Source organism: Pristis pectinata, chromosome 11 (assembly GCF_009764475.1).
Source record: "Pristis pectinata isolate sPriPec2 chromosome 11, sPriPec2.1.pri, whole genome shotgun sequence".
NCBI lineage: Eukaryota > Metazoa > Chordata > Chondrichthyes > Rhinopristiformes > Pristidae > Pristis > Pristis pectinata.
In genome coordinates this window covers 36,391,600-36,404,410 of record NC_067415.1, presented here as the reverse complement: position 1 = coordinate 36,404,410, position 12,811 = coordinate 36,391,600, and the positions used below count along the sequence as shown (strand labels likewise).

Genomic DNA, 12,811 nt, shown 5'->3' with positions numbered 1-12,811 from the left:
GGGAAAAATGTGTGTTTATTTTTGAGTGGGCAGAACTTACAGAAAACTGGATCATTCAACATATTATTGTGGTAATGAGCAAAATGTATTGCAAATATAAAGGGATTTCTTAGAAAAAATAGCTGGAAAAGAATGATATGAATTCTAGTGATTCTTTTGTTTAAAAAGCTAGGCAAAATATCATTCCTTTTTCCAAAATGAAAATTTGAGCATAGAAAGCTCTCCAAAATCTCCTGTACTTTCAAAAGACTGCTTAGTATATTACTCTGAATTTCCTTAAAAGCTCATAATTACCTTGAATATTTATGACATTAAATATACAAATCTATTTGCATTCTTTCAATGGCTCAACATCGGCAAAAAACTATATACATTGTTACAAGTGGTCAATGACATGGGTTTGTCAAATTACAAACAAGATTAATAACTATCAGTGAAATATAGTTCAGTTCTAACCTAAACAGATACAAATGCAACAGAAACTGGTATCTCCTATTTATCTTTATACTGTGAAAGATAACCACTGCCTGGAAAAAAAAACTACTGTATAATTCCATGATTCAGACAATATTCCAAATTGCATGCACAAGCCATTGCAAAATTGACAAGTTGTACTCACTGTCAGACCTTCTCCTTGGAGAGCCTGTAGAATAAAGTTACTCACTACTCTGCCATCATTCATATGCATGCGAGGACCAAATGTATTGAATATTCGGGCAACCCGAACTTCTACTCCTTCCTGCAATGTTGATATGGAACACATGTTTAAATATGTGTATTTTCAAAGAAATAAAAGATATAAATGTACCATATTGGCCAAAATTAGCTAAATCCATATTAATTAATCCAAACATGCCATCATAATATTATAAACTACACATTATTGTAAAATTGCCACTCATTTGAGCATGAAATAAGAGTTGAAGGATGTTGTACAACAATAACTGAAACTGGTATGGTTAAGCAATACTTAAAGGTGTTATAAAAATGAAATTAAACATGCAACAGGTAAAACACCATAGAGACTTCTGCATAGTTAACAGAAATCAAAGGGACATTTCAAGTCACAGAATACATCCTTCAGGATACCTACATACATTAATTATGGATTCCTTTTACAAAAGCAAGCACTCTCAAGTTATCACTCACAATATGCTACAAGTTATTGCACTTAAAAGTACTACCTAAACTGCAAAGTTTAGCAATTGTAATCGGTTTTGCTGATGAACTAATGTATATACTAACCTGCTTCATGTAAGCATAACACATTGTTTCAGCTACTCTTTTCCCCTCATCATAACAGGCTCTTGGTCCAATAGGATTTACATGACCCCAGTAATCTTCACGTTGTGGATGAACTTCTGGATCTTTATTGATTAAATAAAAAAACTATTAACTGAAAATAGATTAACTTAAACTTTATAAAATTATGGCTGGAACATAAGTAGTTCTCTCCTTGACTAGCCCAGGAACCATCAAGAAAATTGAAGGAGTTGCACTGTTTGTCAATGGGTACAATAATTTTTAATTTGAATTAGAAATTAGCACAAGCATATATTTGGACAATATTAAACCCAAAGTCTTTAGCTAAGATGAAATAAATGACCTTTAAGTAGAATGTGCCAATCCATCAGTCGCAGTCACAGGAGGAAAAGATTGCATTTATTCTACCTAAAAAACTTTCACACACATTGGCACTTGTATCATGGACCACAAAGTCACATCAAACCAAATACTGGCAAGTTCAGTTTTTTTTATATATAGAAAGAAGAGAAGATTATGCTGGAATAATCAGTCCTCTTCCGCTATTATTCCTCTAAAGGAAAAAAAACAACTCACCTACTAACTTACAACTGAGAATCATTCTTTCTAAATCAGGTGCCAAAAGAGATAGGGTGACTCTTGGGGGAATTCAATTTAAACTTTTAAGGATAGAGTATCAATTAAGCACAGAACGAGTAAAACTAAAAATATTCACCCATTCCAAACCAGGATGATGATAAATCTTAACAAACTACACCCACAACCTTGGAGCTAGCAGCTGCAAGGTTATCTTCTGATTTGGTAGAGATAAAGATCGTCTCTACTCCAAGGTCAGTCATCAGAAATCCATCCCTTTGCCTGTTACCATTAAGATTTGCATTCGTAAAGGAGTTCTGCTTTAACCAGTAGATTAAATATTCATACATAGCCTTAAGAGTGCAAATGGGGAAAAAGGACATAAATTTATACAGAAATCACAGTCTGGACAAAAATTTATTTCTTCATTTCCATTTTTATCCAAGAATTAATTTTTACTGATGCAGATTAATGCAGATGAATAATGGTAGATGAGGATAAGAAGAATACAATGGTGGAGATGGTGCTTAGGTAGCCAGTTCCTTGAGAATGTGTATGCAGCAATCCTTATGCAAGGTAACTGACATTTAATTCCTAGATTCCTGTTCCTGGCTGCACCTCATTCATTATCGTTTGCTCAGTACAACTTGACATTCTCACTTACTGCGTGGTGCCTCCTCTGATAGCAAAATTCTGCAGTAATCAACATACTAAAACTGTTCAGGTAGCAGAATTTTTGATTTCAATTTGCAATTAATTGGATCAGTTTTAAATTTTGTTAGCACCTGTGCCTTGTTTTGATTTGTAGTTGACTGACTTTATACCTGACACCTCCAGTCATTGTTCAAGATATTATCACTGATCCAAAGGACTTATTTATCTCATTTTCATTTTGACGAATAATGCAAGTAAAGTTTGAGATAACATGAAGATATCTAGCACTCGTGTGCAATGATGAGGACTATCATGTACAATTTTTAAGCTGACTGAATTAATATTCCACTAATAAAGGCCTTATTAAAAATGGAAGATAGCCGAAAGGTTTTTATGGCTCCACCGGTATTGTGTTATCTCAGAATTAGATTTAGTATCACTGACTTATATGACGTGAAATTTGTTGTTTTGCGGCAGCAGTACCGTGTAAACACATGAAATTACAAAAAATAAACAAACAGTGCAAAATGAAAGGAATAACAAGGTAGTGTTCACGGACTGTTCAGAAATCTGATAGCAGAGGGGAAGAAGCTGTTTTTGAATCGTTGAGTGTGGGTCTTCAGACTCCTGTACCTCCTCCCTGATGGTAGTAGAGAGAAGAGGGGATGGCCTGGATGGTGAGGGTCCTTAGTGGTCCTTCTTGAGGCACCACCTCTTAAAGATGTCCTTAATGGTGGGGAGGGTTGTGCCTGTGATGGAGCTGGCTGAGTCTACAACCCTCTGCAGCCTCTTGCGATCCTGTGCAAAGCCTCCATACCAGGCTGTGATGCAACCAGTCAGAATGCTCTCCACCATACATCTGTAGAAATTTGTAAGAGTCTTTGGTGACATACCAAATGTCCTCAAACTCCTAATAAAATAGAGCTGATGGCATGTCTTCTTCATGATTGCATCAATGTGTTGGGCCCAAGATAGATCCTCCGAGGTGTTGACGCCCAGGAATTTGAAGCTGCTCACCCTTTCCACTGCTGACCCCTCAATGAGGACTGGTGTGTATCCTCCTGGTTTCCCCTCCCTGAAATCCACAATCAATTCCTTAGTCTTGCTGACGTTGAGTTGTTGTAACACCACTCAACCAGCCAATCTATCTTTGTCATTTTAGGTAAAAACAGGGCAAAGCCCCGTTATTGGCAAAATTGCTTTCATTTGATTTATTAAAAAAGGGTTTCAGATATTTGTAATACTGCGCTGTAGACTGGCTGATGTCCCATAGAAGCTTAAAGATGGCTGAGAAGTAATAACAACTTTCACAAGAAGAGCTGCTAGTCCTAAATGAAATTTGCAAAGCAAAGTACAGAAGGTAACCAGGTCCTTAAAAAAAAACCCACAGATACTGGAAATCTTAAGTAAAAAAAGAAAAAGCTGGAAATATTCAGGTCAGGCAACATCTATGGGAAGAGAAAGAGTTACATATTTCAGGTCAAAAATGCTTTCTTTCCACACATTTTGCCTGACCTGCTGGGTGTTTCCAGCCTGTCCAGTTTTTATTTCTGAAAATATATTCATGATTGGCACAAGAATTGCTTGTGACGTGCCAAAATCTATAGACTCTATTGACTCATTTCTTTGTGGCACAATGCCTCCGAGAAGTCGAGTTGCTTCAACAACCTTCCTTAAAGAAAGAATATTAGTAGTAGAAATGAAAGTAGGACCTATGCCCCCTCAAGCTGCTCCACCATTCCATCAGATCGTGGTCGATTCTGTGCCCGATCCATTTTGCCACCCTAATCCATAATCCCTTCAGCCTTCAATATGCTGAATGAAAAATCATCCATGGCTCTCTAAGGAATGGCTTCTTTCATCTATTTCCAAGATGGAAAGAGGAATTCTCAGGGGAATTTTGTGTAATGGTTTAGAATTCAAAATCTGAAATTTGAACACAAGAGGTGACAAAAGGAAAGAACAAAAATCACCCAAAATTACCGCAAATTGGAACATAAACAAAAAGGGCCAGAAGTACTGTTATTCCCAAAATAAGCCAGTCCTTTTTAAAAGAAAATATGAAAATCCTGACAAATGAGGACTGAAATGTGCTGACAGTTAGCTGCATTGTATACATTTGCCCATTCCAGACTTCTGCTACCATGCACATCGTCACAGAAGTTGGAACAGCTGCTGCCAGTCCCCAGCAATGGCCCACACTAAACATGTTGGCCAGCTGGTAGCCCTGAGTTTGCATCTCACCACCAAAGGGTTGCATCGCTCACTCTAGTCTATCCATTGCCAGTCCTCACAGGTAGCCTCTCCACACCTAGCTTCGGGCAAATCATTGTTGAACAAGTGCTAGTGAAGGGTAGGGATTCATGCCAGAATACTGGTACAGCAGCACACAGGGCAGGTGTTTGCACCAGGTTCCCAGAACAGCAGCACTGTTATCCCTTTTAGTACTGATTTCATTAGTGTTCATGTTCCTGGGAAGACATTCTGAGCTCTAAGGTAAGTGTAATAAGAATTGAATACCAATATTATTTACTATTATTTGGTTATATTTTTAATATTCTTTGGTTAGTAAATGATAAATTTGAACAACATTCAATATTCAAAATCTGAGGCTACTGATACTTTGTAAAAGACAAAATCTGTTATTGCAGAATTAAGTTAAACCTAACTTCATAAAAAAAAGACATGACTACGTTAATGAAAAAAAACAGAAGTGCAATTGTAAAATGGATCTTACCTCCATATACCTCAGATGTAGAAGCTAATAGGAGGCGTGCACCAACTCGTTTTGCTAATCCTGGAAAAAAAATTTTCACCATTCTTTAATTGTCAAATTAAACAAATTGAAATCTATGGAATACTGTTGATTGTTACCAGCTTCACTTATATGATCAAAAGACATTTATAGTCTTTTGTTCAACTTTTACCTGAAGTACAAGACCACATGATTTCCCAAAGGGCCTTACATACCATATTGCCCTTTTTTTAAAAAAAGTGTATTGGCATCTTAAGAAACATGACAAGTAATCTCAACTAGACAAGATTTCTATGATTATGACCTGATGATCTATGTTGATAATATTGGTTGAAGAACAAGTACTAACCTGTAAACATTTCCTCTTCTCCAAAATAGTGACATGGTTTAGTTTAACACTCACTGGAGCCACCATCAAAATGATAGGTTTCTGTCAAAAACATTCTTACCTAAAAATAAGGCCAGGTGTACTCTTGATTCTTCTGACTTCAAAATACAATTCTTGATACCAAAACCAGAGTACTCTGAACCTGATTGTGTGTCAGGTTTGGTTGGGTAGAGTATCTATTTCGCTACAACGTTTAATGTTGGTCAGGTCAGGTCAGATCAGGCTGTGCAACGTCAGTTTCATTCAGTACATCCATGTCAGAATGATTTGCTTGATATTACTGCACATTCTTGACGAAGAGCAATTTATGCACAGCATAGCAATTTTTTTTCCTGCTTTTCCTGTTAATGCCTTAGGGTTGGATTGAGTCGAGTATGGAAAAAATATATATACTCAAGTAATGATCAACTTCAGATTGGCCTTGATCAGGTTGGGTTTTAATTTTATACTCAAGAAGTCTTCTACTCCAAAGCAGTCTTAAAGACCAGTCCATATCCCTTTCAATCCAATCTGAGAACATCCCCGAGGGTCGCCATTACCACTGCAATACCTTGAAAGTGGCAAGCATCATGTCTGAATTGCACAACAAGGGTTCACAGCTCAATGGTCAAATTCAAATGAGTCCAAAGCCCAATTTTACTTGGGCTTGGAGCTCACCTGTTTCACTGCAGACATTGCTCCCCAAGCAGGCCACTGTTCTTCATTTTCAAATCCTAGAAATCTGAATATCCTTAAATGTTGGGACTATATGGTCTACTGGAAAATGAATGTAGTGTGACTAATTGGACAGCACAAAATTCCAGCAGCACCATAAGGGGCAGAAAGGCCAACTTCCATTTTGTAAAATTCTATGACTAACACAGGAGAGATCACTATAGACTTTAAATAAAACAAAGTGACAATGGGATTTTTGTTTTTTAAAAAAACAGGCATTTAAGTCTATCATTGTTGGTTTACCCCCATCAATTTTTCTTTTCTCTCACCTTTTCAGAAGTCATTCACTTCTTGCTATTATACACTTCCCTGGGTCCTACTGGCCAAACTCCAATATGAAATGTAATGTTTTGACAATGAGTTGGCAATAGAGACTGGCAGTCTACAAGATCTAACTACATGAGGATCAGATCAGGATGGGTACATATTCTGAATAAAACATTGGGGTTTTGATTAGGTCAGGTTGGGTTTTGCTGGCCTTGCTCACTACTTTATTAAGGCTGGGATGATCTGTCTAGTTATACCACATGTCCTCTGTTCTTTATCATTGCTAATGTACATGCAACCTAGCGAGTCTTTTATTCCATTTTACAGCTTTCAAGTGAGATCAGATATGAAATAAATTACAAATACTTGTGCTTGAAATCAGGTTCAGATTGCCCATAGTCAGATCATATTTTGGGCAGATCTCTGATACAGCCCACTGAAGAGTTCCCTATTCCTAATTCAGGACACAATTGTCAATCATGGTGTCCCTATTACCATTATGATCAACATCAGTAAACTACAGAAAGACAAATCTGGGTTCTTTTTTGAGAGATAAACTAACAAGTGATTTTTTTTCCTCCTGCACAGAGAGCTAACCAGAGAATAAAAGAACTAATTTTGGTTTATTTTTAAATGCCACACATAGAGCAATATAAAGCTTGCACCATAAAACCAAGATTAAGGTGAAAATGCAAAATAAAAATAAAGAAATTGATTTATTAAATTTGAAACTACAGAATTTGGAAGAATTTGAAAGCATTAGTCCAAAGTAAGATTCTGCTCAAACAGCTTTTTGTGATTGGGGGGGGGGCGGGGGGGGGGGTGCGCATGTTATTCAATGGTAATTAAGTCTTGATAAGATGTTACAATTGATTCATTCAACAAGACAACATTTTGAATGATTTTACAAAAATAACATGCAAAATGCCTATTACAATTCACTGATTCTATATTGATTATAGTTGCAAAGACTGCAACAGCAAGTACTACTGAAAACACTAGATTTCCACGTTTATTTGCACATATGCAAATACCAGAAGTTCTGTTTAGAGTCATAATGCAGACACCAAATGTTTTGCCGTTATTACATCAATATATTCCAATATTTTAAGTATATTGTATATAATGTGTTGTTTTCCCTTATTTTGCAAAATCTAGTGCCTGGGCAGTTTTACCACATTATGTTTGACAAGAAAGTTTTATTGCATTAAACTTAATAAAATGTTCAACTGAACACAAAAATATTTTATATCTTAACTTATTTTCTGTCAGCAAATAGGAAAATGCAAATCGATAACAAAACATCGCTTAAACGTAATAAGGTTTTTTCACATTTGTTTTTAAACAGCATTCTACAAAAATCTCATCTAACAATATGCAAGACATTTTCTTGTAAACAAAACAAAATATTTAATATATTTTGGCTGTTTTAAGAATTAAAAGTGAAGTAGTCTTACCCAACATGTTTAATGTCCCAATTGTATTTGTCTTCAGTGTCTTGATTGGATTATACATATAATTTGGAGGAGATGCTGGTGAAGCCAGATGATAAATCTGATCCACTGTTTGAAATAAGAAATTAATTCATTATAAAGTAAATTCGCATATATATTTAGCAATACCCATTCCTCATTTGCAAAACAATTTAATTTGATGTGATAATTTACTTACTTGATCTTTCCCTAATGATGTTCATAATTACTTTTCCAACCAAAATAACAAATAAGAAAGGAATTCTACAAAAGCAAAAGAAATCTCATGCAGCATTGGTTGGAAGTGGAATCCAATGACAAGGATTGTAAATAAGGCTGACTATTTTTGAAAACAGAAGGAAAATATTAGCTAATTCTTGGTAACGTCAAATTGTTCTCAAAATTTGCTTTATAAATATAAATCTGCTGCCTCAAAAATCACTGACTCCCTGCCTCTGTACTACATCATTTGCTGTAACCTGACCACAGTGCAATTTTCCGCTAGAAGCCTGGCTCCCACACCTCAATATAGCCAGCACTGTGCATGCATTGTCTCAGCACAGACAGGAGCTGGATTCTCATATCTAACAAATGAGACCCTGTTCCCTGATACCTGGAAAGATGTATTAAATGCAATACTTTTTGCTTTACATTTAAAAAACAAAAGCAGCACAAACACACACACGAAAAGCAATTAAAATCCCAAGACTTTAAACAAATAAAAACATGTCTGCTTGCATTTCTCCCAGTTGTCAAAGTCTCCCATTCACATGGCTGAGGGCTGCTGAGCTTGCACCAACTCAAGGCAGATTTTCCAGCCTGAGTGCTGGATAATCTGTGGAAGATAACGTTGCCCCATTGGACTCCACAAGGAGCCACTGAAACAGCAGAGGGGCAGCTGCCAGAACAGGCAGGAGAACAGAAGATGTCACTGCCCATATTGACTAAGTCTAACACTGGAAACTGGGGCATCTGCAAAGATACACAGCTAACTCCTGGCATTAGCGGCAACATCAGAGCAGTATATATTTTTACATCAATCTGTCATAAAGCACCTTAAGGTCCACTCCTTTCAAACCACAATGACAGTTGCCATGCCCGTAAACATTCCATTTAAGGAAGTGAGCATCCCACAAATGCCCCTCCTCATCTACATCCTCAAAACATTCAGAATTTTTAAATCCTTCCCTGAACTTGTCCCTTCCATTCTCCAACTTTCCCATAACTCTAGTTTCATATGCATCCTTCTTCCATGAAGTTCCTTGGTACGCTATGTTGCATGGTATAACACAAATACAAGCTATTGTGTTCAATTGACAATGGAATTACTAAAAGAATCAGCTTAAAGTTCACTGTATTATCATTTTTAGAACGTTTATCTTGGTATTATTCACAAAGATATTCAGGGTACTTGCATTAACTGCTCAGTAAAAGGTCAAACCTTTAAAAGATAAAGAATCATGCAGAATTGGAAATAGATGAATTAAAGATGAATAAAAATATTCCATGAAATGTCAGATAAAAAGTGACTTTTAGTTCTCTTTTAATAAAAGTATTTGGAAACCTATTTTCTGGTCAAAATAATAAATGTTTTCTATTGTTCATCTACGTCAAATGCTTATAAATAAACAACCTGAATAAAGCATTAAGTTTTTCATTGATTTCATCATTTGTGGATAACACTGACAAAACTGCATTTTCAGGACATTGGCACACAGAAATATCGGTATTTCATGAACAAGTCATTCAGCAACAATGAAGCCAGAGCAATACATATCTATCCCAGGAAGGAAAGTAAATTTCTCCATGATATTAGTATTTTTTTTTTGCAGTTAAGAGTCAGTTTTTGGAATGGACCAAACAGGCTGTCAGTGATTGAATACCTGTATGTATTCTCACTTCACTGGTGGAGGGCTACTAAACTGCTTTGTCCTGGATAGTTTCAAGGCTCAGTAGTAGTTTTGCATTTAATCTGAAACTCGGAAATGAGAGATCAAGAAATTGGGTGAGCTACTCATCACGTAGCTAGACTTTGCTCCTGCAGTCACAATGTTGACATTTGATAAAGTAACAGAGAAAGTTGAAGAGGATAGTGCAGTTAATGTTGTGTATATAAACTTCCAAAAAATATCTCATTAAATGCCACATAGTTAATATTAGCAAAATTGAGGCATGTGGGGAGGTCACAGCAGTGATTGCTTGGATGGACAAGCATGGTGGTGTGCAATAGGGATAGGGATTACTGCTGAAATTATTGTCACTTTTGACATATTAATAACCTGCATTATATGTTTTCTCAGATAGTAGTAATTTAGCAAATAATGTGTAGGACTGCAATAAACCTTAGTTCAAGATTGGGGAAATGGACAGAGAGTGCAGAGTAATTTTTTTTTGTTCAGAACAATGTTAATAAAACTAAATAATGCAATTTTAAAATGGTAGAACTATAAAGGACTGAAGAAAGAAAGAAACTTGGGGCTGAATGTGCACACGTATTAGAAGGTGGCATGATAGTTGTGAAAACTAGTGAAAAGGCATACGGAATACTTTGAATGCAAAATAAAATAATTAAAGCTATACTCAAGTTTTATAAAACACCGATTGGGTCCCAGCTGGAGTATTGTGGTCAATTCTGGGCAGTGTACTGTATGAACATTGCTATTTAGAGAGAGCAGGAAGATATTTATTAGAAAAGACTTCAGTTACTTGGAGAGGCAGGAGAAATCACAGATTTTTTTTGTTGAAGAGAAAGTCAAGAACAGATTTGATTTAAATCCTGAGAGGCTTTAAGGAAACAAATAATGTGAAACGGTTTCTAAGGTAGAAGGCTCAGTAATCTGAAGACTAAAATCTGATTGCCAGAAAATAAAAGACAGGAGGGGAAAAACTTGTTGCAAGCAGAAACAATAGCATTCTTCGAAATGGAAAGGATAAATAATCAAAGGTGAAATGGCATGGTGGACTAACTGGTTAAGCTCTGGAAGAGCTGGCAAATATACAATACACACTGCAGGTTACTTTTTGTGCTAATCAATGATGAAAACCAAGTTCTAGTCATAGACCCCACAAAAATGTCACAATGAGGATCTTGGCAAGGGTGGTCCCGTTGAAGACCAGAGAGATGACTGGGATTTTAAATATTAGGGACTGTTATTACCTGACATTGATGTGGCATATAAATGTTATCTGCCACCCATCAGCACACACTGGGTATCATGTTACATCCTACAAGGTGGGATTCATAAAGAGGAACTGGAAATGGGTCTACGCATCAAAACCTTAATCAGCAAACCCATTCGTGACTTTCTGAAGCAGCATCTGTAAACAGCTAGTCTAAAATGCCATCCCAAGTACACTTGCTGTGATGCCACAACAAGGTAATGATTAGCCAATCGACACTTTATTTAATATTCTAATTGCTGGAAGATTTTTAAACTTGATTTCAGTGGCCTTGACATCATATGCCAGTAAATACATTTCATTTCTGACATTATGTTCACATCTATGTAGAATTCAAGGCTGTGTGGAAAGATAAAGTCATGCTAGGTTTAGAAAGGACAAACAAAATGGAAAATGATGGGTTATCTTTGAAAACAAAGGACAATGGGGAATCATCTTGACCCAGAAGAACATGAAGTAGACTAGGTGGCAACATAACAGCTTGTGTGTAAAAAAGAGAAACCCCAACAGTAACAATTTAATTGGGGAAAGAATTAATCAAGAAGTGAGGAAAGCTGATAACAAGGTAATGCAATAATCACAAGGAACTTCAAACTTTATGAAGACATTATAAGTAATGAAAATTTAAAGAATTGCTCATCAGTTTGCCTGACACCTGCTGTCATCAAAGTGCTACATGAGACTAGGTAAGAGGGTATTTTGCTTAATTATGTTACAATATTTTGAGTCAACATATGGTTCAGAAGGGAAAGCTGTGTTCAACAAAACTACTTTTTTTTAAATAAAAAAGGGATGTAACTGGCAAGGTAGTTTAGGGGAAACTAATGGATGTGGTGTCTTTGAATTTTCAAAAGGCAATGTATTACAAAAATAAGTGGTGATATCAAATAATGCCACAGAGATAACATATAAGCATTGATCTTTAAGAGTCTGAAATTAGAAAAGGGAAAAAAAAAACACAAATATTTTCAAGCTGGCATACTGTTACTAGTAGGGTCTCTTCTACTATAAATTTAAAATAACCACAGATAGAAGTATCGTGTATAATGTCCAAGTTTGCAAATGATACAAGACTAGAAGGGAAAGTGAACACTATGATAGACAAAAGGTTGCAGCAAGGATAAGCAAGTGGTCAAGATGACAGACAGAGTACAAATGTGGGAAAATGTGATATTACACACTTTGGTGTGAATAATGGAAATCAAAATTTCTTTTAAATAGTAAAAAAAAGTAGTAAACTTTGGTTTACAGAAGGATATTGGCATTCCAGTTCATGAAAAGAAGTACACATCCAGATACTGCGTACAGTTAGGAACACAGTTGTAATGTTGTCATTTATTGTAAGGGGGTTGGAAAGCTAAAGCAAAGTCTTGCCAAAGACAATGCAGAATGGCTGAAATCTCATTTAAAGTACTGAGTACAGTGTTGATATAATTGCTTTGGACTAAGTGCAGCAAAGGTTCACTAGGTTTATTCCTAAGATGAAGTGGTCATCCTACAAGGAAACATTGAATAAGATTGATCAATATTCACTGGAGTTTA

At 36.0% G+C, this 12,811-nt stretch overlaps 1 protein-coding gene across 4 annotated transcripts in view; it reads right to left on the bottom strand.

Moving 5' to 3' along the window:
* Nucleotides 1-12,811, bottom strand: part of uxs1 (UDP-glucuronate decarboxylase 1) — a 69,348-nt gene that overhangs the window by 25,997 nt on the left and 30,540 nt on the right. For all 4 annotated transcript variants that reach the window (XM_052026554.1, XM_052026551.1, XM_052026552.1 and 1 more), the window contains exons 7-10: nt 8,075-8,179; nt 5,231-5,290; nt 1,246-1,367; nt 620-739 (exon numbers count right to left, since the gene is read on the bottom strand). In XM_052026554.1, coding sequence (XP_051882514.1) covers nt 620-739; nt 1,246-1,367; nt 5,231-5,290; nt 8,075-8,179 — 407 coding nt within the window. The remainder of the gene's footprint in view (nt 1-619; nt 740-1,245; nt 1,368-5,230; nt 5,291-8,074; nt 8,180-12,811) is intronic.